The sequence below is a fragment of the Perna viridis genome, chromosome 9 (assembly GCF_037379345.1).
Source record: "Perna viridis isolate PV_CMFRI_1.1 ecotype Kerala chromosome 9, ASM3737934v1, whole genome shotgun sequence".
Lineage (NCBI taxonomy): Eukaryota > Metazoa > Mollusca > Bivalvia > Mytilida > Mytilidae > Perna > Perna viridis.
This window is the reverse complement of record NC_142453.1, coordinates 8,881,849-8,908,696: the sequence shown is the minus strand read 5'-3', so window position 1 is coordinate 8,908,696 and position 26,848 is coordinate 8,881,849. Positions and strand designations below refer to the sequence as shown.

The 26,848-nt window shown below is 34.0% G+C and overlaps 2 protein-coding genes across 3 annotated transcripts in view; both read left to right on the top strand.

Moving 5' to 3' along the window:
• The window catches only part of LOC148606575 (protein HIRA-like), a 37,321-nt gene extending 23,220 nt beyond the window's left edge, over positions 1 to 14,101 (top strand). For both annotated transcript variants that reach the window (XM_088544631.1, XM_088544632.1), the window contains exons 18-26: positions 1,774 to 1,903; positions 2,503 to 2,595; positions 4,010 to 4,170; positions 5,128 to 5,289; positions 5,960 to 6,018; positions 6,632 to 6,734; positions 8,897 to 9,180; positions 10,431 to 10,522; positions 12,077 to 14,101. In XM_088544631.1, coding sequence (XP_088400757.1) covers positions 1,774 to 1,903; positions 2,503 to 2,595; positions 4,010 to 4,170; positions 5,128 to 5,289; positions 5,960 to 6,018; positions 6,632 to 6,734; positions 8,897 to 9,180; positions 10,431 to 10,522; positions 12,077 to 12,190 — 1,198 coding nt within the window. In that variant the 3' untranslated portion in view covers positions 12,191 to 14,101. The remainder of the gene's footprint in view (positions 1 to 1,773; positions 1,904 to 2,502; positions 2,596 to 4,009; positions 4,171 to 5,127; positions 5,290 to 5,959; positions 6,019 to 6,631; positions 6,735 to 8,896; positions 9,181 to 10,430; positions 10,523 to 12,076) is intronic.
• Positions 14,102 to 14,537: 436 nt separating this feature from the next.
• Positions 14,538 to 26,848, top strand: part of LOC148606574 (uncharacterized) — a 30,532-nt gene continuing 18,221 nt past the window's right edge. Inside the window, exons 1-2 of the mRNA XM_088545013.1 lie at positions 14,538 to 14,562; positions 25,452 to 25,524. The gene's annotated coding sequence lies outside the window, so the exon portion shown is untranslated. The remainder of the gene's footprint in view (positions 14,563 to 25,451; positions 25,525 to 26,848) is intronic.

Sequence of the window (26,848 nt, the reverse complement as noted above, 5' to 3'; positions counted from 1 at the left end):
TGGTTCCCTTGATTGCTCTTTGATTACCGCTATAACCTTGGTTCCCTTGATTGCTCTTTGATTACTGCTATAACCTTGGTTCCCTTGATTACTCTTTGATTACCGCTATAACCTTGGTTCCCTTGATTACTCTTTGATTCCCGCTATAACCTTGGTTTCCTTGATTGCTCTTTGATTACTGCTATAACAATGATTCCCTTGATTACTCTTATGATACATGAAGAATTCCACAAGCAAATTTTAGCAAGTGGAAATAATTTCGACTAGCAGAATTTAATCTGAACTTGAATTTAGCAAGTATTTCCTCTTAAATTTGATTTAGAGAATTATTTGTTTTATATTAAGTAGCTGTCTTGGTAAGAATCATGCAAAATCTGAAGAATGTGATACACCCCAAAAAAGGCTACATATTTTTATTTTTGTAATTAAGTTGTTTTATGGGTCTATATTGTGAGATGTGTAATTATTCATTCATATCTGCCTGCTCTTAGGGGATAATTTACATTGAAAATCCAATAGATTCTATTGTATTTGAGGGTCATTTACAGAGTTATCTCCCTTAATTTTGAAATCTACAGTGCATTCTTTATAATTTTTATCTCCAATGAACATGGGTTATATGAAAAACCACATGTTACTTTCTGTTAACTCTGACATTTTAAACAAAATAAAAAAATACAAAAAATATGTAGGCTTTCCGACCATGGATCACATTTTGCATGATTCTTATGTGGAGTGCTACTAAGTTGAACAGATTATTGTTTTTTACTAGTCTAGTACAAAACAGAGTCACTTCAATTAACCAAATGTTCTAGTCCTACAATGCATGAAATATTTGCCATGGGATATAAAAATACAGTCAAGAAGAATTTGAATTATTGCAGACAAAGTTCATTTTTAAATTTCCATTAAGTTTTATGTTTAATAAAGATTTATAGCTATCTTTAAATGCTGCTATTCTGTCCAAAAACCAGTGTTTAATGATACTGATACCAAAACTTTTTTCTGGAAGACTTTATAAGTCTAGTGAATAAACAAGCCTTTTGAAAACAGAAGCAACAAAGAACTAATACAGTTTAAAAACAACATTGTATACACAGAAAACTGAACTTCTAAATAATTATCTTCTATTTCTATTCAAACACAAAGTTAACAGAACTGCCTTTTGTCGGATACATTGCCATTTTCGGAAAGCTTGCTGCACATGTGCTGGCCCTTGGCCTACCTACAAAGTTTGAAGAAAATCTATCTTTACGTAGAGTACAATAATACATGTAATGTGGAGAAGAAAAAAAGGAAATTTAAAAGGCCAAAATTTGTCCTAGTTACTTATTTTTGGTTTCTATCTTCACAAAATATAGTGGGCAAATAGATCTTCATAGCCAGCCAATTAATAGACAGGCTCAGTTTTTACTTACTCAAGGTAAATGCTACATCTTCTCTTAAAAACCATAAAGTATTCAACCAAATTTTTATGAAAAAGTGTTGCACCAACTTTTTATAAGTACCAGTACCATTGTGCCTGCTCAGAAAATTAGTATGAAAGGGTTTTAGTACCATTGCTCTATGTGCAGGATATTACAGAAGAAGAGGTACCAGTTTTCATTGTCTGTGTCGCTCAGTTAAGCAATTAATTCATATTTCCAACAAAATTTTGATTTTAATTGAGAACCTTGTTCTAGTGAAATCAACAAATTCACGAATCCACAAAGTTCTCGAAAAGTGACACCCACAGTTAATTTATGGGTAGTTTCTTTGTATATTTTGTTGTAGACCTGTGAAGGAGAAAGAAAAAGCAAAGGACAAACTCAAAATAACATCAGGAATTAAAAGAAAATATGAGGGGAGTAAAGCCAGCAAAGCCAAGAAGGAGAAAACTGCTCCTGCTATTCACATGCCACCGGTAAGGGGATATAAAATCTGTGATAGTAGTATTGTGGTCTTAAATTTATTTTTAAAAATCTTACCTCAACTATCATGAACTGTTGTATTGTTTCTAAGGTCTCTTCTCAGAATTGAATGTGTGGTTGGGTTGAGGTGCTCAGGCACTTTGCCTCTACCTTGCTACAGATCGTAAATTTATAACAAGTGACACCGACTGCCCCTCCATCACACATATGAGCCAATGAAAGCTTAGAACATTTTTGAAGCATATTTTTTTTTTACATATTAAGCATAGCTTCTCTTACAGTAAGGCGTGGTGTAAATTAGTTCTCCTTTTGAGATGGTAAAATTATTTCTCCTCTTGAGATGATAAAATTATTTCTCTTCTTGAGATGGTAAAATTATTTCTCCTCTTAAGATGGTAAAATGTAAGTTTCTTATATTTGCAAGGTTTGGGGAATTGTGAAAAAATAAATAAAAACTTGCCAGATTGAAGTTTATATGTGTTACATATGATTTAAATATTGCATTAAATCTGAAGACACGAGAAATAAAGAACACTAACTTTTAAAACCCCTATTCATAGAGTAGTATGGTATGCTATTTTTATACTTGTAGCCTCCAGTGGAGAGAGAAACAGTTAAAATTGTGGCAGCATCATCTGATCTCAAACTTACTGTACCAACTGCTGAGAAATCGTTTAATAAAACTGTGAGTACAAGAAGACATAAAGATACTTTGGTGCCTTTCTGTCTGTGTTGTCCTGCTTTTTAGAGGAGATATTTGTTTGCTAAGTCAGTCTGTCTGTATCTTTATCACATAGTTTGTGCTCTTTATAGCTACAATATATTTCTAGCTTCTGTATGTCTTGTTTGGTTTTCATCTGCAGGATTTTTTTGTTACTTTAGTATAATGAGGCAACTATTTCGCTGCACCTGTGTATAATGATGTTTTGTCACCAGCTGCAGCCTTCCCCGTGGTATGAGTGTTTCCTTGTCATTCATTTAAGACTCATGGATGGCCTTTGGCTGACATATCCTGGTGTGGTTGTCTCTTTGATGTATTCACCATACTTATTCTAAACTGGATTTAACAGACCGCCTTGGTGGTGTCGGGGTCAGAATGCGGGCAGTGAGCTAGCACATTAAAGATTCTGCTCTGTATGACAGACTATTACAATGCAGATCTGTATAATTGGTCAGTCGTTCTCGTTCTGAAATGCATGAAATGGCTGGCATAGGACGTTAAACCAAGGTCAATCAATCAATCCAGTTGATTGATTTAACTTATTTATTCACTATAAATAGTAGAGAAGCAAGATGCATCAAGATTTTCTAATGGACTCTTTTTATTGTATTTTTTTTTTCGGGTGGGGGGGGGCTGTTTGTCATTGCTTAACCTTGACTAAGTCTCTGTAGGTCCTATTATTTCTCTGGAACTGTTATTCATTCATTAGTTCAAGTTTTTTTCTTTGATTTATTTCTATAATTTGTTACAGTTTTCACATGAATACAGCAAATTATTTTTTTTACATCATTTTGAAAGCTTTTACATCAAAATCATGTGTAGGGAATTTCACAAGGAAAATTGCACAAATTTCATTTTAAGTTCATGTTTTCAATGCTTTCACAAAGTGTGAAGGTATTTTGATTGAGTTCTATCAAAAATTTAAAAATTTGTGTAAAACACATCATGTAAGCAGAGGTGTTTACCATTACGATTTCATGGTTTCTTTGAAATTTGACTGCAAGTTATGCTTTAGGGATCGTAAGTCTCTCATAATACCCATGTTAAAACGGCATAAAGTTCAAGATTTTATTATTCATCTTCATAAAATACAACTGAAACATGGTTGGTCTAAAAGTAGCAAACAGATCTATGTAAGAACAAAGTGACAATTGACTGGATCTGAGTGAAAATCTTTAAATGCTGGATGTTGCTTCCATGAGCTAGCACCTTTAAAAATGCAGCTCAGTGTGGGGTACTACATGTAATACAAAACAGGGTTTGTTTGTATTTGATTAAAGTTCGACATTCTGAAATGCATGAAATATTTGCCATCAGATGTATAATTACAATCAATCAATCAATCTATAGACTCACATCAATGTTTTTCTTTGTATAGATAAGTGGCAAGCCTGGTGGTAATGATGCTGTATCACTAGAGGTCGAAAACGACATTAAGATTGGAGTAACTACCTTACATAAACTGAGGTGTCTTTCTGCTGGTACCTTACTATGGGAACAGGTGTTTACTACCAAGATACTGGCTATAACAGGGACCAAGTAAGTATTGTAGGACAAAATAGATATGTGAAATTAGTTTTACATCTGTATCTTTCTGCAATGTGAAGGTAATGTTTTCAGATTAATGATTAACCATTAATCCTAATCAGGGATTCAAGTTCCCCTTCAGGTTTGGGGACAGTCCTTGACTATGCTAAGTTTTAAATCATTGGTACACTTGAATAATAAAAAAGTCCTCAATTAACTGTCAAGAAAGTTGGTTAAAAGCTCAGGAAATTAAATGCAATTCTCCAGTAACATTAAAAGAATCAGGCAGTAGGTGAATCATGGTGGAAAAAAACACAAGTCTTTCTATGAAGTCCTATTCAAAATGTTATTTGTAATGCAGAAAAAGCATTCAATTCTATTTTTAATGTCAGTAATTCGAGGTATAAACTATATGGAAGACATTCATTGTTTATTGGAGATAACTCGCTTTCCCCATATCATTATATTGTAATTTTGAACATGCTTTGCTGCATCCTCTATTACTTCTAAGACTATTGACCTGTCAAGTCATTATTAATGGAGCATATATTAGTTTTACACTTGTCCATCAATCAATCTTTTTTCCATAACATTTTACTCAGCAAATACATATTCTTGTTAACTTGTCAATGGGACTTGATATATTGACAAGAGTTGTTTAAAGTTGTGGCATATCATGAGATATGATTTCAGTTTTTGGCAATGTGACAACTTCCTGTTTGAAGACTTCATTTATATTTTTACCAAATATTAAGTTAGGGTGTTGGAGTATCATTATTGCAGAGATGATTTTTCCCTGCATTTTTGTGGAATTCGGAATTCTGCTATTTCAAATCCGTATTTTACCGTTACGATTCTTTTTTTTTACTGTATGTAACTTCCGATTTTGCCAATTTCCACTTTGTTTGTAGACCTCATAAAATCATCTCTGTTATTGGGCAATTGCTCACAGATTTCTTGTTATTTCAGATGTTTAGTATGTGCAGCTTGTGAAGATTCCTCTATACATGTATTCTCTGGTAGTGGTAGAAAGGTACTTCCAACCATAGTTCTCAATTCCTCAGTTTCCCGTCTAACCAGCTGTCGGCATTATCTGATGGCTATTACTCAGAAGGGTTATCTTTTTGTTTGGTAAGTTAAATAAGACTCTCAGATATGACCCCCTCTCGTCTTCTTTCGACATGCTTTATTACAATTTTTGTCCCACCTGCCATAAATATTGTGAAAAGCAAAACTAAAGTATTATTTTTCGTTTCTGTATCAGTGTTCATGTTAAGATTTTTTTTTATTGCAGTGTAACAATAAAATTAAAGTAAAATGAATCTTTGATATTTTTTTACAAATTTAATAACTGATAGCTTAATTGAAAGATTTTTTTTAGACAATTCACAAATTATTAACTTATCTGCAGAAAACTGAACAAATTGTTTATCAGTCCATTTCAACTTGCTGTAACTTCCTGTTTCTTGTGACTTTCTCATTTTTCACTGTATGGAAGGAGTGGGGTATATTACAGCTAGTTGAAATAGACCAGTTCCAATTTCAGTACTAATTTATGTAGTCTAGTGAGTAATTTGAATAGCTCTCTAGGTAGAAATCTGCCCTACATTATACCAATGTGTCCTACTTAACTACTTCAGAACACCTGTGTGATCTTTGGTATAATGTAGGGCAGATTTCTGCCTAGAGAGCTATTTAAACTACTTAGTAGTCTATTAAGATTTATATTGAAATTGGAACTGGTCCTTTTCATCTAGCTGTAAACATGACAACACCTGCAATTTCGTGTGTTTTTTTACAGGAATATCCTGAAATATAAGGCTGTGATAAAGAACCAATCTCTAACAACTGTCATGTCAGGTAATGTGAAAATTCTTAATTAGGCCAAATAAACTTAAGTGGTAGATTTTCATCCAACCTTGACAGAAATTATGGGGCAGGGGGAAGGAAATTTTATTTATATTTCTTACCAGATATTTGTTGCCTAATTTTACCTATTTAAAGTATGGGTATGTTCTAAATCCATAGCCACATCAGTTTCAGAGAAGAAACATCATTTTTGTCACCAAGGAATGAAAGATTTGTGTTTTATACATGTAGTACCTAAGCACTAAAAATTGACGCAAATAAAATCTGATTTTGAAATTCCCCTTCCAATTTTTTTAAAAATTTTTTGTTATTTTTTTAAGGGATGGGGGAATGAAAATCCACTAATTAATTTGTTTTAGCCTTAAGTGTAAGGACTAGGAATGTTAAGCTTCATTTATTGAGACCAATTTATTTGATTATTTGATCATGGTCAAAACTTCTTGTAAAATATATTTGCCTTTGTGTCAACTTCCGAAGGTTTGAAAATTTAAAGATGTTTCTGTTGTCTTGGTGTTTATTTTTCTGTTTAGCATAATATATGAATGTGAAACATGTCTGAACTCTCATTTCATAGTTTTAAAAAAATACTGTTTGTTATTGACAGGTGATGATCAAATTGTCCGAGCTTTTGTGACAGGAGAAGGAGCTCCTACCATAACCATATCTACTCAGAAATCCTACACTTATTCTAAGGACCTGGGCTGTTGGTAAGTCACTACTTCTGACACTGAAAATGTCTTGGTACATATAGAATAATTTATAACAAGATTTACAATATTTTTCTAATCAAATACGACACAATTTTTATGTATACTTCCTGCTTTGTGGGAGGTATGTAGTGATCATGGTGTCTCTCTGTTTATCTGATCATCCACATCTTTCAGTGCAATTTTTTTTTCCAGCTACTTATCCCAGCCACTTTATATTCTGACAGACACTTTAATTGGGATGCCCTATTGTGGAATTAAGATTTCATATTGGATCCACATCAACTTTCTATTTATACATTTACTTTGATTATATTGGTTCTGGGGCTGGGAGTGTAGATCTTTTTTCAAGGATAAATGAGTCTATATGAGGTCCAAAGTTACAGTCATTACGAGGTCCAAAGTTACAGTCATTATGAGGTCCAAAGTTACAGTCATTATGATGTCATTTATTAGATCATGAATACATGTGTGACATCTTTTATAATGTTGATATTTACAAATTGTCATTTTGCCAAAGATTTATTCTTCATAAGTTTTCTGTACCCCACCTCACTAAGTGGGGAGGTATTATATGATACCCCCCCCCCCAAAAAAAAAAGGTGTGTGTCTGTCTGTCCATCCCCAGATGGTTTCACAATTTTTAAATATGGTAAAATACATGTTAAAGTTTATTTTAAGCAAGATCTAAAATGTATTTTTTATGTCAGACCATTTTGAACATTTTGCCATCTCCTGTTTTTCACCTTTAATTGGTGGGGTTAACGCTATATGTTCAATGAATGCCCAAATTTTAAAAGGTATACACTGAATCCTGTCCAAACCAAACACTGAATAAACCCAAAACATGTCTGAACCAAACCCTGAATAAAACAAAAACATATCTGAACTAAACCATGAATAAACCAAAAACCTGTCTGAACCAAACCCTGAATAAACCAAAAACCTGTCTGAACCAAATCCTGAATAAAATGAAAACATTACTGAACCAAACCCTGAATAAACCGAAAACATGTCTGAACCAACCCTAAATAAAACGAAAACATATCTGAACCAAACCCTGAATAACCCAAAAACCTGTCTAAACCAAACCATGAATAACCCAAAAACATGTCAAAACCAAACCATGAATAACCCCAAAACATGTCTGAACCAAACCATGAATAAACCAAAAACCTGTCTGAACCAAACCACGAATAACCCAAAAACCTGTCTGAACCAAACCACGAATAACCCAAAAACATGTCTGAACCAAACCATGAATGAACCAAATACCTGTCTGAACCAAACCACAAATAACCCAAAAACATGTCTGAGCCAAACCATAAATAAACCAAAAACATGTCTGAACCAAACCCTGAATAAACCAAAAACATGTCTGAACCAAACCATAAATAACCCAAAAACATGTCTGAACCAAACCCTGAATAAACCAAAAACATGTCTGAACCAAACCCTGAATAAACCAAAAACATGTCTGAACCAAACCCTAAATAAACCAAAAACATGTCTAAACCAAACCCTGAATAACCCCAAAACATGTCTGAACCAAACCCTGAATAAACCAAAACATGTCTCAACCAAACCCTAAATAAACCGAAAACATGCCTGAATCAAACCCTGAATAATCCTAAAAACATGCCTGAACCAAACCCTAAATTAAACAAAAATATGTCTATACCAAACCATGAATAAACCAAAAACATGTCTGAACCAAACCGTGAAGAACCCAAAAACATGTTTGAACCAAACTGTGAAGAAACCAAAAACCTGTCTAAACCAAACCATGAATAAACCAAAAAACCTGTCTAAACCAAACCCTAAATAAACCAAAAACATGTCTGAAACAGGCACCCATTGAAGTCCGTTTATATCATAATAAAAGTATTGTGAACCTGTGTTAACAGAACGTTTGCCTAAATTGAAAAAATTCTTCAGTGCAAAAGTTTTTGGGTTTGCATAAGTTTCACATATAAGGATGAAAATTCTACAATACTATATACAGGGATGTTTTTTTTCTCACTTTTTAGTGGAATTCCGTTATTTCAAATTTGGGTTTTACTATTACAATTTTTTTTTTGCTGTATATTTACTTTCAATTTGTCAATTTCTGCTTTGTTTGTTGACATCATACATTCTCCCTGAATATACATTTATTTCAGGGTATTATTGTATGATAAACAGAACCCAATACACCACAGTTCAGACCACAACAGTTGTACACCAACAGTCCTGGTGGACAAACCTGGTCCCCTCGCTTCATTAGAATCATCCAACAACCGACTAGGGATGCAGGGCAGTCGGATGTTCACCGCTGATCAGGGCCTGCAGCAAACCACCACCATCAACCATCTAGAAACTCAAATGGCAGCAAGTTTATCCATAAAATCAGGATCAGAATATAAATTCTGGTTACAGACCTATGTCAGATATCTGGCTAAAGAAGGTAGGGATGTTTGTAGAGATTAGAACTGTCGTGCCAGGCTTGCAATTAATTTTTTATCATTGTTAATGGGGAAGTTATCATATTAAATCTATCTCCCCGCTGCTTGAATTAATATAAAGTCATAATTTAGGGCCTAATCTAAACATGGGTGACAAGGAAAGTTTAAAAAAATTTGAAAAATAACATTGTTGACTTTCTTGTCAATATGTAATCTATTACAAGAACTCCCTGTCAAAGATGAATGGGAGAAATGAGCACAAAACTTCTCCCTGTCAAAGACAAATGGGAGAAGTGAGCACAAACAGTGCCTTGTTTCTCTCTCTTCTTTAAGGAAGTAGACCTAGGGTAAGGGCCACATGTCTTACAAATCATTGGAATGTCTGTATTCATCATTTTACATCAATCTCATGTAAGCATCAAAGTAACTTGGACTGATTTCATTCTGTTTCAAATGAAAGCTTGATAGCTTTCGATGAAATCAAGAGTAAAGATCGAAATCACATGATCATGTATTTATTACAGTAGACAAGAATTCATAAGTAATTCTGTGTTGGAATAGTGATTTAAGAGATGAATATCACTATTTATTTACATGTTCTGCTTTTGTAGGTGAAAGAAATTTGTTTCTTGGTGTAAATTTCATAAAAAAAAAGCAAATATTATTACAAGAAATCATACCTGTAAATTATTGAACAGTAAACAATTTCAGAAATGTGTGTTATTTTGTTTGTATTATTAAAAAAAATTAGTCCTTTGATGATGACTCATACATTCTTTAAGGAGGTAGACCTAAGGTAAGGGACACAACTCTTACAAATTAGTAGAATGTTTGTATTCAGCATTTTACATCAGTCTCATGTAAACAGCCAAGTAACTTGGACTGATTTCAGTCTATTTCAAATGAAAGCTTGAAAGACTTCAGTGAAATTGAATGTGATACAAACATATCACTGTTTTCATGAGTTGTGTCCCTTACCCTAGGTCTGCCTCCTTAACTTGGATTTAGAGCTTGAATTAGCTGTACCATTGTGTTCAAAAATGCAGTTGTAGTAGACAAAAGATAATCTAGTGTTTTCCATTAGTACAAATTTACACTGCAGATTATGTGCATTATGGATTGCATGTATAGATACAAAGCTATGAAGTGTTGGGAATTACAATGTTCAAGATAGTTATGTCAAATACAACACATAATGTTGAAAATCTGGAATGTAAAAGTTACTTTAAAAGTAATGTTAATTTATTTATAGGTTTTGAAACCAAAATTCGTGAGGTATGTGATGATTTATTAGGACCTGTTTATAAGTCTAAAGGCTCTTCATCATGGGATCCTTTCATCCTGGTAAGTTTTATCTCAAGTTTACAGCTTGTAGGGTGAAATGGCTAATGCATTCATAATATTATTACGAGTTATATAGATATTTTTTCAAGGTTTTTTTTTTTTTTTTTACCTACCTGCTTGAAAAGTGAAAGGTATATACTGATTGTACTGTCTGTTCGTCCATCTTGAATCCTAATCTGCAACTCTTCTCGAACTGCTGAATGGAACTATCACCTATTCTTTATCACACGATAACATAATGCACCTCTTACAAAAAACGTACTGTGAAAGTATTATTGTTTGTGGGGTACCTATTTTTGTGGTTTCATGTGTTGAGTAAACCATGAAATTTGGTTCCCAACAAAAAAAATTTCCCATTCATTTGTTTGGTATAGTTGTCAGATCCACGAATTCAAGACTGTATAAAATGATAATTTTTCCTTTGACATCAAAACGACTTTTGAAATATGTCTATATGGTTTCTATGGAGGACGTCTTGGGAGGGGGGGTCAGTTTCTTAACAGTTTTTCTGGTTTTTTGTTCTTTTGATTTTCAGTTAGATGTGCCCACAAATTCTATACATGTAATTAAAAATGTTTCGAGGACAACCCAACATCATACTGAGATTTGTTGTTGCCCAGTCTTCTCGCCAATTCAAACCTGTCGATATGGGATAAATGTCTTCGCACAAAGAGCCAAGATTTTTCTAACAAAATGACAATTTGAAGCTAAGATTTCTAAACTTTATTAGAAACTTCAATATTTGCTCAATTGACTCAACACATGAATGTTATGCCATTGGTTAGGCATATTTCTAGAGGATTGAGGGTTCTTGATACTTAAGAAGGAAGACCTTGGGTAAAGGACACATCTCTTACAAATCATTTGAATGTTTGTATTCAGCATTTTACATCAATCTCATGTAAGCATCAAAATAACTTGGACTGATTTCTTTCTATTTCAAATGAAAGCTAGGTATGATAGGCTTGAGTGAAATTGAATATGATACAAACATATCACTGATTTCTAGAGTTATGTCCCTTACCCTAGGTCTACCTCCTTAAGTTGTATTCTCTGTAGTAATCAATAGGTGAATCATGGTAAGAACATAAAAACTCTCAAGTCTTTCAATGAAATCTTATTCAAAATGTTATCTGAAATGCAGAAATGACATTAATTTCTCTATAAAGTATCAGTAATGTGAGGTATAAATAATATGAAATGCATTGTCATTCTACTGTATTTTTTCAACTCACTTTTTCTCATACTATGACACTTCTAAGACAAATGAACTGTAAATTTGTCTTCAATAACACATGAACAGTAATAAAAATTAGCAGTAGCCCATGGCTATTAGATTTTGAGCTGGGCTACCAATCTTTTGAGTAAAATTTTGTTGAACTTATAGAAAATATTAAACAAGATTACGATGTGGGAAAGCAATTTATACCCCTGACAAACTATGTGCCTAGATTGTCCAATTCTAGTGTTTTTTTTAGCTTGGTTTATTTATTAATTTTCGATTCACTTGTTTCTTATAGATTCCAGCTTTTAATCATTTCATATCAATTTCAGGGTATGAAGAAAAGAGAACTACTTCAGGGCATTTTACCAAATATTGGTTCAAATCTACAGCTACAGAGACTCTTTACAGAATATCAAGAACAGTTAGAAGTGGTTGACAAATAGAGCTATAAATTCTGAACAGGAAGTCTGTGAATCAACTTTTGTCAGGAAATTTTTAAAACAACTTTGATCAGGAAATTTTTAAACCAAGTTTGATCAGGAAATTTGGGAACTAAGTTTGATCAGAAATTTGGGAACCAAGTTTGATCAGAAAATTTGGGAACCAAGTTTGATCTGGAAATTTGTGAACCAACATTAGTCAGGAAATTTGTAAAACCAACTTTTTGAGTGATTTTTTGGCTACAGTCTCTTTGCAGAATGTATAGAACAGTGAAAGAGTTTATTATATAAAATGACCGGGTTAAAGAAATTGATTGGACTCTTTTTCATTGTCATAAACTTGATAAAGGAAAAGGCAGTGGTGAATCCAGGGGGTGGGGATTGGGGTTTCCAGACCTCTTTTTTTTTTTTTGGGGGGGGGGGAGTTCGTTGTTCCTTGCATTTAAAAATTTGGTCTTAAATGAACAAATAATAGCCCTTGAACCCCCTTCTTTTTGTTGGAAAGTTATGTTAATTTATTTATGCTGTTTGACATGCATATGGTATAAACATAACAATGGAACAAAAATATTCAGTGGGATGAAATTTACCATGTGCCACCCATATCATAGGAATTGCCTGGTTTCTACATTGACAGCCTATTTATTTATTTGTGTGCAAAATTGAGGAAATGATAGCTTGTAACCAGCTCCTTTTTGTTGAAAAAAATTATTAAGGGAAAAAAGATCAAACAAAAGTGTGGAACCCCCTTTCCTTTTTTTGAAAGTTTTGTTGATTTATTTTTGTGCAAAATTGAGGTAAAAATTTACAAGTGATAGCATGGAAACTTTTCCTTTTTGTTGGAAAATATGTCAATTTGCCTGGAAAATTATGGCAATAATGAGCAAATAAAAGTCTTGAACACCCTCCTTATTGTTATTTTTTTGTGAGATAAGTTCATAAATGAGGAAATAACCCCCTCTTTTCAAGATCTCTGGATCCACACATGAAAAATTTTTGAATTTAGAATTCTTACAGCATAAAATATCATGTAATACTTCTTTACTTTTAAGTAGATGTCAAAATTAGTGTTTACACATTCTTTTTAGCCCCAATTTGATGTGATTATATTTTTTTCAATTCCATTCCTTAAAGAAAAAGAAGGAGTATACATCAATCTTCAACTATTTTATTGTAATTTACATAAAACATGAGGATTTACAACTAAAAATCCAGGAAGGTAGTGCCTGTTGAGATAGTACAGATTTTAGAAAAAATGGCTGACAGATGGTATCATTAATAATGTAATAAGTTAGCAAAATAAATTGATGAATTTAACAATAGTTTTCAACGCAAATTTTAGCTACTTAGATATTGAACTTGTTTCTAAAGTAAACCAGACCTTCCTGCTAGTGGAAGTCAGGATAGTTTCTTCACTGGCCCTTGTGACTATATCAGTGAATTACAGCAAGTTGAGAATGAATGGTACAGACTGTAGGTTAATGAATGGTACAGTCTGTAGGTTAATTATATTGGTAATTTCAGTAACTCTCTATATAGAAATCTGCTCTACATTAAGATGCCTAAACACTTGTGGTAAAACTAAAATTGACATCAGACAATGTCAAACGTATCACACAGGTGTTCTTGTGGTAATGAAATAAGACATTGGTACAAAGTATTCATTTCAGTAGCCTGTCTAGATTTGTATTGGAATTAGTACCAGTCATTTTTGCCTTGCTGTAATAACGAGCAGTTCTTAAGACATTTTGAAATATATTCCATGACTGAACTAATGCATAATGATTGATGAATTTTATATTTTCTATTGTTGTGTTGCTGAATTAGTTGGTGCAACCGAAAATAGTGCTATTATTATATTTAAATGTCTTCATAACATAAAAATCGTGAAAAATAAAATATTTCATTTTTCTATATTGGTGTCTTATTTTATTCCCCTGCCGGTGCACCTGGTCCATGCTCTCAGTTTATAGTGGAGTAAGAGTTGCTCATTTACTTTGTTCCTTTTTATGTGTGTTTTGTTTTGTTCTTTTTTGTTATTTATGTTCTTTCTTGTGTCTGGTCTTTGTCCCTGAATTACCTCCTTTAATTTCGACTAGAACCTTGATTACTCTTTTAAATAAAATTAGAATGTATGCAACACCTGCCTTTCTGTATGTCTGTCCACATGATGTATGATTACTAAAACAGCACTTGAAAGAAACTTTGATTCTGTCTTCATGGAAGGAAGGAAGGAAGCTTCCTTCCCTTTTGATTGTTATCAATTCATAATACCCTGGCATTTGTCGTTTACGCTCCTCATTGTTTGTTTCGAGAGATGAAGATCAAGATACAAGGCAGACTAAGGTGAATTGAGGATAATTACCTAAAACGAGGTATGTTTGTTGCAAGAACGTTAAAAATGGCCTACTTACTTAAGTTCTGCAAGTAATTACTGGAACGTAAATATTTATATAAAAATATTAATAATTGATAACTATAAATTAGGCCCCGCAACTTAATATGTCTGTTTCCTGCCACCCTGCCTACCCTTGTTTTTTTGTGCCTAACATTTTATGGCCATTTTGGCTCCAACACAAGTCTAGATTGTTTCTCCATTTTAGCTCAATGTAAAATGTTTTCCCTACCTACGGTTACAAATGTACCTCCCCTCTACCAAGGACGATGATGGTGATTTACCATCTACTAGTATATACTGGATTTCTAAACTCCACAAGAATCCATAACAACGTTACATAGCAGTATCTGCAAAATTTACCACCAAACCTCTTTCTAAACTTTAAACTTCTACATGTATACTCACAACTGTTGCAGAGGGTCTGCAATCCTATCACAACACTTGTTACTACCGTAGTGGTATTAATTCAATGTGGATGCTGAAAAATTCGAAAGATCTTTTGGAGACAATCAGTTCAAGACTTATCAGAATATAATAGCATTAAAAAGTATGATTTTTCAACACTGTATACTTCTATTCCCCATACTCAGTTAAAATCCCGACTTAAAAACATCATACATCGTTGGTTTTTTTTTCAAAAAAAAAGATAGTACACCTAGATACAAATATATAGTTCTTGGTAGAGATTCCTCATACTTTGTGAGAAATAATTCCAAATCATCTTCCAAATATACAGAGAAGACGTTTACAAAATGCTGAAATTTTTAATCGACAACATATTTGTCCAGTGTGGTGGACGCATTTTTTTCAACAAACGGTCGGCATTCCAATTGGAGCAAATTGTGCTCCTCTGACCTATTCCTTCACTCTTATGAGGCTAACTTTATAGCTGATCTGATCCGAAAGAAAGAATATCGTTCAGCTAGATCCTTTAATCTCATTTTCCGCTATATAGATCAAGTATTATCTTTAAACAATCCTAATTTCGGGGATTTGATACATCGCCTCTACCCCCAAAGAACTTGAGATAAAGTGCGAGGTCAGCCTCGTATCTTGACCTACACTTAAAAATCGACGGTAAAGGAAAACTGTACGAAACTTTACGACAAACGCGATGACTTTTCATTCAGCATTGTCAACTTCCCTTTCATTTGTGGCAACATCCCTTCAGCACCTGCGTGTGGAGTGTTCATATCACAGCTCATACGTTATACCAGAGCTTGTCGAAACTACGCTGACTTTTTGTATCACGATAGAATTCAAACAAATGGGCTTCTAGAACAGGGTTATGTTGCTACAAGATTGAAGTCATCACTACGGTGTATCCACCTGCGCCATGAAAACTGATTTGTTCAAAGTGTAATAGTTTTCCTTTCCTCTTTCGTCTACCGCGGACTTGACTTTTTATGAGCAACTGGGTGGGTGTTTATAGAAAAGCAGAGGACGCTTACCCTACCGGTGCCCTGGGTAATGCTCCCAGTTTTAGTGGAGTCCGAGTTGCTCATTTGTTTTTGTTACTTTGTATGTATGATTTTAGTTGCTTTATGTTCTTTGTTGTGTATGTCTGTTTTCCATGTCTGGTCTTTATCCCTGGATTACATTCTTTTGATTACCGCTATAACCTTGGTTCCTTTGATTACTCCCTTCCTTACTGGTAGAAAGATACAAGACTTGTTTCGTTCTGCCTTATGCATTAGATGCGTTAAATCCGACGAACGTATTATTTATATGTACACTTACTGACTGGGGGAGGGTAATGGCAGTTTTATTGTACTCGAGGTACAATAGTACAGGGGGGACAATAAAACTGCGATTATCCTCACATCCAGTTAATAAATGTTTTATTATACTGAAAAACTTCTGAGTTCTCTCCCATGACGTCGTTCGATTTTTATAAACCAATGAAGTGAATGAGACAAAATGAGTCTGGGAAATTTGATTGTGAAATTTACCGTAGAGGAAAAATAGTCAAAACTATTTCACCGGGAGGGGAAGTAGTTATCTAAAATGAAACAGCAAAATTACTGTAATACTTGACAAAAACAAGTACTGAAGTATAAAAAAAACCGCTAATATTATAACAACCTGTTTCTTTATAAATCATGGATGACAGATGGAGTAGAAGTGAAAGACAATAAAGTGAAACAATTAATATTTCGTACTTGTTAATTTTGATACTTTTTTTCTGAAAATGTGATTTAGAAATAGATCGAGTCGCACAATAGTTAAGCTTAGATGAAGACGTCTGGCAAATACAGCATGTATACATATCTGTATAATTTTTGTCAAAATCTTGTAAATAATGAAGCAAGTGAATAGTTACTCATTCTTTACAAATAAAGGTGTTACATCATGTCACACCTTACCTTGCAGTTTTGTTACACATGTATGATTACACATAATTCACACATATATAACCAAGATGAAGATAACACGATGAAATGTTCGATTTTAAAGGTAAGAATATAATATATAGTGAGATCTATATCCGGGAATAAATGTCAAAAACTTAAAACATCGAAAAGGGTAACCACATCCAACACCGATTAGTTCTATAGAGTGCAACTTTTTACAAGTTATGAGGCTTCAGTCAGTAGTTTAGAATTTCATAAAAGGCCTACCTTGAATTTCGGTAAATAATCTATGATGTCAATGGGATCAATATCATAAAAGGAATATTTCTATCGGATTACTTTCAACAATAATAGGCTTACTTTTCAAAACTGTCGGCTAACTTTTTAAAAGTATCAGCTTACTTTTAAAAAGTATCGGCATACTTTTGAAAAGAAACCGATAGAAAAAACTTTTTTGCATAATGTTCAAAGTGTCGGCTCACTTGTCAAAGTTAAATAAAATTGAGAAATCCATGCAGACGTACACAAATGAACATTTTTTTATTTGTACAAGCGTTATATTTTAAACAGTTACAATTTACGAACATACCGACATTTTTTGCCCCACTAATCTTGGAACTGATATCATAGTACAGCTTCTTTGCAATTGGGGGATCAAATCTGAACTACGTAACAGTTACCTCATTCTTTCAAACTTTGGGAGCGTTAAGACTTCAATTTTTTTAATAGCGATCAGTGTTGCCTCATATTTGTTATGGTGAGTCCTTTGTTGATCGGGATACGTCTGCATACGATAAACGGAGGGACGAGTTCTTTATCGACCCGCGTTTTTTGTTTTTTGTTTTTTGTATTTTGTTTGTTTTTTTGTTTTTGTTTTTGTGTTTAATATACAAGAAAAGGAATCTGAGAAAAGTACTCAACAGAAGGAAACTTCAAGTAAAAAGGACAAAGATGTAGAACCTCCACATAAAAAAAGTAAAGTTTCAAACTCCATATTCCAAAACCTCTGACATGAACATTGATTCAAATGAGAACTCTCGAAGTCAGAGTATTCTTGGTTCAACCACAAATGTCACCGCAACAGCACCGAAGTTCAAAGGTAAAAGTAAGGCATCAAGCAAGGGCAAAGGGAGACAACTAAAGAAGAAAAGTAAAAAGGTTGAGGATGAAACTGACATTATCTTTGATGACGATGGCACTTGCTGCATTTGTGGAAAATGTCAACCGCCTGGGTTAAACTTGAAAAAATCATTAAGTATTGTTGGGTGGGCACAATATGACAATTGTGACGGTTGGGTTCATCTCAAATATTGTTCTCCCGTCACCAGTGTATCAGAAAATGACAAGTTTCTTTGTAAAAACTGTGAATCCAAAGGAAGCAAGTAGATTTGTGAAGTGACAGGATGATTGTTAAAATTTTAAGACTTTAAATGTGTATTTGAACATTTAATTGATTTGCCTTATATTTTAATGGAAAATATGTTGTTGATATGTTTTACAACAGAATATTAGTAAATCAGTTCACTGAAGTAAGATTTTTTTGCCTATTAACTTCTTAGCAATCTGAAATTTTATTGCAGTTCACGCTTGGTGAAATCTTTCCTTTATTCATCTCGCTAGACGTTTCTTTTGAGCATGCGCCATGACACCGGATATGCCGGTGTTTACAAAAATGGAGGTCGTGTTAACTCGAAAAATTCAAGTCCTCACCGTCATCGATTCTCCGACTCGCGAGGATGTAGCGATCGATAGTGAGTGGAATATAACGTTTGAATTATTCGGGTTCAGGTCGTGTTGGTTTTTGAAGCAGTTATTCATTATTTAGAGTAAAGAATGCGAAATTTGACGATTCTGATTCGAAGATCAATGCTTAAATATTACATGATTATTGATTCAATTGAAAAGTTTTGTATTTAATGTTTTAATTGTAATCGATAGACTTTAAGAGCGCCAACAAACCGGACTGCTCTGTATTCATTGGATATGGTTACACGTCACCGTCCTGTCTGTACATTGAAACATCTTGCCGATGTATGAATCTTTTTAAGTAAAAAGTAAGGTGAAGGAATGCAACCCATTTAGCTGAAATAGTAGAACGTAAGGGTAATTTTTCTTCCTTCCTAAGTCGGGGTTTTGAGTCCACCTTCGCTCCGTTTGAGGGAGAGAAGGTGGTCTCAAAACCCTGTCTTGGGAGGATGGGACTTTGTTATACCTCGGGATCTGGTTTATCTTCATAAGATGGCCTTAGATTGGTTCTGTTTTACATATTAGTATTCCGAATTCCTGATTTTTTAGTGACATTTATCGTGAGTTGTCAAAAATTTCACGGACCTGATTCAAGAGGCCTACAAGATAGATTATTTCAACTGTTTCATTTTAAACAAATCTTAATCCATCATATCGGTTGATATGTACTCCAGGGTGAGATAGCAGGGACTGGAAAAAGATATAGCTTTTCGGTCAGCTGTACTTGTCGGTCATGGATACCCTTGTTTTATGAAAGAGTAATCAAGGGAACCGAGGTTATATAGCGGTAATCAAAAGAATGTAATCCAGGGACAAAGACCAGACATGGAAAACAGACATACACAACAAAGAACATAAAGTAACTAAAATCATACATACAGAGTAACAAAAGCAAATGAGCAACTCGGACTTCACTGAAAACTGGGAGCATGGACGAGGTGCACCGGTGGGGTAAGCGTCCTCTGTTTTTTTCTAGAAACACCCACCGAGTTGCTCATAAAAAAGTCAAGTCCGGGGTAGACAAACGAGGAAAGGAAAACTATGACCCGTTGAATAAATCAGTTTTCATGGTGCAGATGGATCAAGGGTCCGGAAATTTTGACAGCCCATGCCGGACATTTTATCAAACTTCAGCTGACGTTTTTTGTCAGTTTACATGTTCAGATCGAAAATAAACTTTGTATGTTGTTATTTTAAGGTGAATATTGGAAAGTGTTATTTCATCACATACTCTGTCTTTTACAAAATATCATCGCGAGTGAACGAGTTTGGTTTCGAGTACAGGTGGACTTTCTAAAAGTAAACAAAACATCGTATCTCTGGGACTTTTTCATCACTTAGGGAAACAGCCGAAAACTTCCGAGTGATGTAAAAAAAAACGTTGATTATTTATAAAAGAAAATCGAACACATTTTGTGTATTGATTTAAATGGTCTGTTGACTTCCGTGTTAAAACGATTCAATCGACGAATTAATAATTACAAACTACATGTACGACTGATTCGTAGTTTCAGTTCCATGTGCTTTCGTTACCTCTGAAAGATCGGCGGGAAAATGGTGGATCAATCTTTTTTCTTAATTAATAAATGTATGAAGATTACTTCAATTAATTCGTATTGGCAATGGGGCTGCACCGCGTACCGTTAATTCAGTTATGCAATCAGCTAATCAGTCAAGGTAAATCACAATCACAGGTGGCTGCACATAGGCTAAAATTGACACACGGTCAATTAATTTCCAATAAACAATTAGGAGACTGGTAGACAGGATGTTTATACACTAATAAAACAACGCAGACTGTAATTTATAAGGGTTGACAATTTTTTTATGTCCAATATTGGAAAATTGTCGTCTGACATTTGCAAAATTTGTCGGTCAATGACCGGCATTTTTTTTACCGTTTCCGGATCCATGGGATGAATACACCATAACGATCCACGAGTTCATGATGACGACCATAAAACTTCTGTAGTGATGACTTCAATCTTGTAGCAACATAACCCTGTTCCAGAAGCCTATTAGAGTTCTAGCACGATACAAAATGTTTGCATAGTTTCGGCAAGCTCTGGCATGACGTATGAGTTGTGATATGAACACTCTATACGCAGGTGCTGAAGGGATGTTGCCACAGGCACAGATGAAAGGAAGTTGACAATTTTGAATGAAAAGTCATCACGTTTGTCGTAAAGTTTGGTCAATAGTTTTCCTTTACCATCGATTTCTAAGTGTAGGTCAAGATATGAAGCTGACTTCACAGTGTCTGTAGTATCCTTTATCTCAAGTTCTTTGGAGTAGATGCGATGTATCAAATCCCCGAAATTAGGATTGTTTAATTTAAAATCTTTAAAGATAATACGTCATCTATATAGCGGAAACTGAGATTAAAGGATCTAGCTAAACGATATTCTTTCTTTCGGATCAGATCAGCTATAAAGTCAGCCTCATAAGAGTGAAGGAAAAGGTCAACAAGTAAAGGAGCACAATTTGTTCCCACTGGAAGGCCGACCGTTTGTTGAAAAACACGTCCACCACACTGGACAAATATGTTATCGATTAAAAATTCCAGCATTTTGTAAACATCATAAAATATATATTTCTTTCAAGTGTGAAAACATATACATACAAAGAAATGACCTTCAATCTCACAACAAATATTGTATTTAAAGGCTTTATAGAAGGCGAATTTATAATTAGTAACTTCCAGAAATACAACGAAAATTAGTATTTATAGCGTTGAACACCAACACATATGTTCCCCAAACATTCCCAATGGCACAGGAGACCAAAAACAGTTTCCACGACTCCAGGAATTTGTTTAAGATGTTTAAACCATTTTCGACAGGCAGTCATCTTGGAATGCACGGCGGCCATTTGAAAAAATGCCGACCGGTAGCCCTTATATGTGTTGACCAATTTCAAGTTTACTTTTTTTTCTCCCTTTTTGATGATTTGTTTCGTCTTTAAACGGCGCCATGTTTGAAATTTCAAAATGTTTGGGCAAATCTACATATGTTGCCCTATTTCTGTGCTAAGTTCGGTTTAAATTCGTTCATCCGTGTCAGAGGAGTTCTGCCGACAAATGTATACCATGTACATTTAGAACGGAACCAATAAGTTTCCCACTACGTTTTGGGAACATAATTAGCCGAGTAGAATGATTGATGCCTTCAAAAACTTATCTAAGAGATACAGAAATGCAGAAATGATTTATTACAAGATAGTACATTTTTTAACAGAAAACAATAAGTACCTATTAGTGAATGCAGCTTTCAATCATTTCAAGAAATTGATAATGAATCATTGGATACTACGATATATAATCAAAGATGTAGTTCGGTCTTTTGTAGATTTGAGCAAAAGAAAGAACTTACACAAAATTATTACAAAAATATAAAATGCAGCTAGGTACACCAACAGAAGAAGAACCCTGCATGACAGACGCTAGAACCCAGCATGACAGACGGGGCAAATATTGACACCCAATTCAAACTTGATACATGCAGCTCTGAATTTTGAATAAGTGTTAAGATATCACTTAATACTATCCAACAGAGGGGGATTTATCCTTAAATGACATTCAAGAGAGGGGTGCGTTCGATCAACCCGACAAAATCAATTAAACTGCGATGCTATCCCTAAATACTATCCTACATATACATTTATATACGTGTACATTAACCGCCTATGTGCCTCTTACATCAACGGCAATGATTATTATAAATAAAACTATGATATGCGTGGCGGAGTTTTAAGGAAGGGGGATTTGAGTGTCCGCCCGACTGTCATTCACCATTTTATAAGTCGATTTGTGCCAAAACATAGTACATCATATATGTACCAGTATTTAATCTGCTAGTTGACGAACTGAAAAAAAATGATATTCACCTGTCAATCAAATGTCAGATGAAAAATTGATGTTTTGAACGCGCTTTAAAACGAATATGCAACTACTAAAGGGCATTCAGAACAGTATTTTAAAAAACGAAGAACGAATACGATACGTAGCGATCTAAACGTTGAAAAAAAAAACGGGTAGCTAACGGATGGCACGAAAGCATAGCAAAGGGACAACGAATTAAGAAAGCATAAAAATCAGTAAGTGGAAAAGGGAAGTAATATTAAAGAAAGGAAACAGCAAGACGTTTTTTTAATATGCAATGCGAATAATGTAAAGAAAGTTTCAGGACCTCCAATGCGAAATGTGAGGAAAAAAACGATCATCAAGGATTCATATTTTCACTAGATATAAGCAAGGACTGTACACTCTGTAAGCGCAGATAAAAATGCCTCGGAAGTGGAGCAATACTTTTAATATTCTGTGTCAAAAAGAAGACAACAATGAAAGTCTTGAGGCGGAGATATCAATTGAAATGATATCAGAAACGCAAGAACAACTTATAGCAATCATGCAATAATGACGTATTAAGGTATCTCATTGATTGGTAAGTCATTCAAAGTCACCCCCTACACGTGTACTCCTGATATAGTAGAATACCCGACCTGTGTAATATGCTTAAATTTGTGCTTTTGAATCGTTTGTATTAACATGCATCGTTCAAATTATAAATATTGTATAATGACTCTTCAGTTTTGTTAACCCAGTTATAGGGTAAATTTAAATAGGGATATAGGATTTTTGAATATTGGTCTGCAATAGGGTTTCAATTTTACCGTACAAATTGTCTGCGAAGGGGTCGGTATTCAGGACTGCAATCCAAACACCCCTGCAAAAGACTTTCAGTGTACCCCTCCCCAACCCAAGAGGTTCAGTAACGACTTTAGTCTACTAAAAAATCAGAAAACGCGTATCATTTCTTTTTTACTTCATTGTAAATTCTGATTTTTCACAAATTTATGCATTAAGAGTTGGTGGAGGATCCGAGGCTTCAATGGAATATTGGGACAATTATGTTTAACTTAAGAAATATAAATGATTGAATTAATAATGATTGCAGTGACGATCGAAACGCGGACGGCAGTTGTGCTACCGCTTCCGCTGCCGACCCGAAATCAGAACTTGATGAATTTTTGGTATTGAATAAAATGACAGATGTAATGCATATTAATTCTAAGAAAGAAAATAGTGCATCTAACATTCCAATGAGTCCTTTCGCGGGAAATCCATGCGAGGATGCCAAAGAATCGTTAGAGAAAAACTGACAGAGACAGCAACGGCATTCATTAGAGGTCTGAACGCAACAATTAGATTGTTCGTTATTCAAAGAAATCCAAATAACCTTCAGGAAGCTATTCAAGCAACCCGACTTGCACAGGAATCATCAACTGCTTTCCCGTAATTCGGAAAAGACAATGCTTCAAACGATATGAGGGAAACGCTTAAACTGCAAAGGGAGACAATTTCATAGTTAAAGCAGTCGACTGATGAAATGAAAATGTTTGTTTGTTTTTTTTTTCTCTTTCTTTCTTTCTTTCTTTCTTTCTTCTTTCTTTCTGTGGTTTCTAAGCGTATATATTTGATGTTCTTCGTATGCATTTTTTTTTCGTTTGCTACTTCACGCATTTGATTCTGATATTAGTGGGCGTGTTTTGTTGTAACGTAAATAGCACTAGTGCACATGCTATAAGTTGACTAAATGATTGAGGTGGTCAATCTGATGATCTTGTTTGATAAGAATTATATGAGAGAATTAGAAGCGTGTAGTAAAAATTTTCGATGGTCAGTTAACAGCCCTGTTGATAATTTCATGATGAAGTGTGACGCTTTCAATTTGTTTGTTTTCAATAAACTTAGTTACGGCCATGTATTGCCGATCTACTGTTTGTATGTGATGATATGAAGTATTTCGTGTATATTTTTCCATTTTTTTTTTAGTTTGATATATGCCTCATATGTGAATAACTATCAGTATTGTATGAAGCTGATTTTGGAATAGCAGATTTTGCAGTCAAATCTAGATCAATTACATTTCAACCTTTCACGACAAAAATATTGAGAATTACATGGCATAATTTTTGTATAGCCACATTTTTTAGTTTCTTTTTAACAGTAAAAAATGGTTAGCTTCTTTAATTTTCATTCAAGATTTTTGTTTCAATTTAACTTGAATTGGTTTTATGTAATTCGAGTGAAAACGAATTTCGAAAAGCCGGGAGTGATGTGACATTGTCATTTACAAGGTCAATGTTGTTAATGTATCTTTCTAAAGATGCCAAACATCTGCTATTTCACATTAAGAGTTCCGTTAAAGTATAAGAATGAAGAGTAAGACCGGAGGGCAGTGAGAGGTTAGCTTTCGAACAAATCAGTTGCATAGAAATTGTCTGGACTTTTATAATTGAAATTGTCTTCGGATGTTACAAGATGGATTGTAATAACCTGTATGTATTCTAGTGACTATTAAAGATCAGTGCAAACTGAGTTGAAAATATTACTCGTACCATGTGACACAATATTAAAGGCTATGTTTACGGGTCAAAAACAATGAAAAACAATACACACAAAACGAACCCGTAACAAGAGTTAGTGCTGGTTATGTACTCGCCCCTAACCTCAGAGTTAGAATGTGTATATATACCACTTCAAAAAGGTGACATTTCAGTCCAGTCGACGTAATAGCTACGCTGTAGGGCTAAACTCACGTCATTCACCCCTAACCTTTTTTTTTTTGATTCGTCCATATGATGTTGTTTGCACAATAAGCTTCCATTGGTAATTTTTTAAAAGCAAGTGTGAACTTATATAAAAAAAAATTTAAATGTCTCTGGTTGAAGATTACACATTTTTACATTTTCACAATCTTATCAGGCATCTACAAGTTTTACACAACTACACACAGGAAGCCAATAAACACATCAAAAGACGCTGAAGAAAGGTACTCGTAAGCATGGACATTTGTAGACTTAAGACAAGTGACTTAAAAGCATTTAAGTATTTATATTTAATATCTTTTATCAATACGCGACATGATTTTATTATCTTAAAATTTTCTTGTGAACATGCAAATGTACCACAGGCATTCAATGTTATATCAATGAGTATTGTGGAAATAATATATCCATTGGGAGAAATACCATCCTTCTACACATGGATAGTATTTCTCCAAATGAATACTATTCCAACAATTATTATTGATATGTATTGGAGTTCCTGCGCATGTACCGTCTTTCTCCCACATGAGAAGGTCAATATTGAGTACGGTAAGAAATATTGTGGTGCGTGGCAGTTTAACGAATTGTATTTTAAATTATTTTGGATGGGAAGGTTGACAATGGGCAGTTGTTGTAGGAGTTAGATAAATGCCCAAGGACGTGGGGTCATGAGTTAGATCCATAAAATGGGCTAAAATTGTACTAAAATGCTGTTATAACTATTTTTGTCATTTAACAATCCATACCCATGCAAAAAAAAATAATAAAACACGTGGTTTTTTAGTGTATAGCCGAGTATAGTAAAATGAAAAAAAATTAAAGCAGCATTTTAGTACAATTTTTGTTCATTTTATGGATTTAACTAATGACCCCACGTTCCTGTGGGCAAATGTGCAGATTTGGGCGCACTGCAGGTCAGTTATTAAAATGTGCAATCGCGTAATTATTTCTGCATATGTGAAATTATATTTATACAATCGGTTAATTAATTTTGCATTTGATTTCATGAATAGAATTACGCATATGCAGAGTTAATTACGAAATTGCATAAATGCAATTGCACATAATTTTTATGCAGAATTAATTACGCGATTGCATAAATACAATTGTGCATATGTAGAATTTATTACCCGATTGCATATATAGAATTACGCGTACTAGTATGCAGAAATAATAATACATACGCATATTTATATTTATATATGTAATGGCATGAATATTGAATTATGACACACATTTCTCGCCATATACTTGCTTCAGCAGTCGTCTTCTCTGGCATCCCTTGTAAAAGAACTTGTTCTGGAAAGTTATGGTTAACCCGTAGAGAAGTAATTAAAACCGAAACGTAAATTTCTTTGCAATAAATTGTGCATGTAGGAGGTGAGAACATATTTCTTAACAGTGACACAGGCAAGACATTTTTGTACAAAATTAATGCATGGTTACATTATATTATAACAGTGAATAAATCACCTTTCTCGTCAATACCTTTAATTATTGGAAAACAGTGTATTTTTTTACATTTAAGGAATGACTGTGATATTTTTTCGGTCT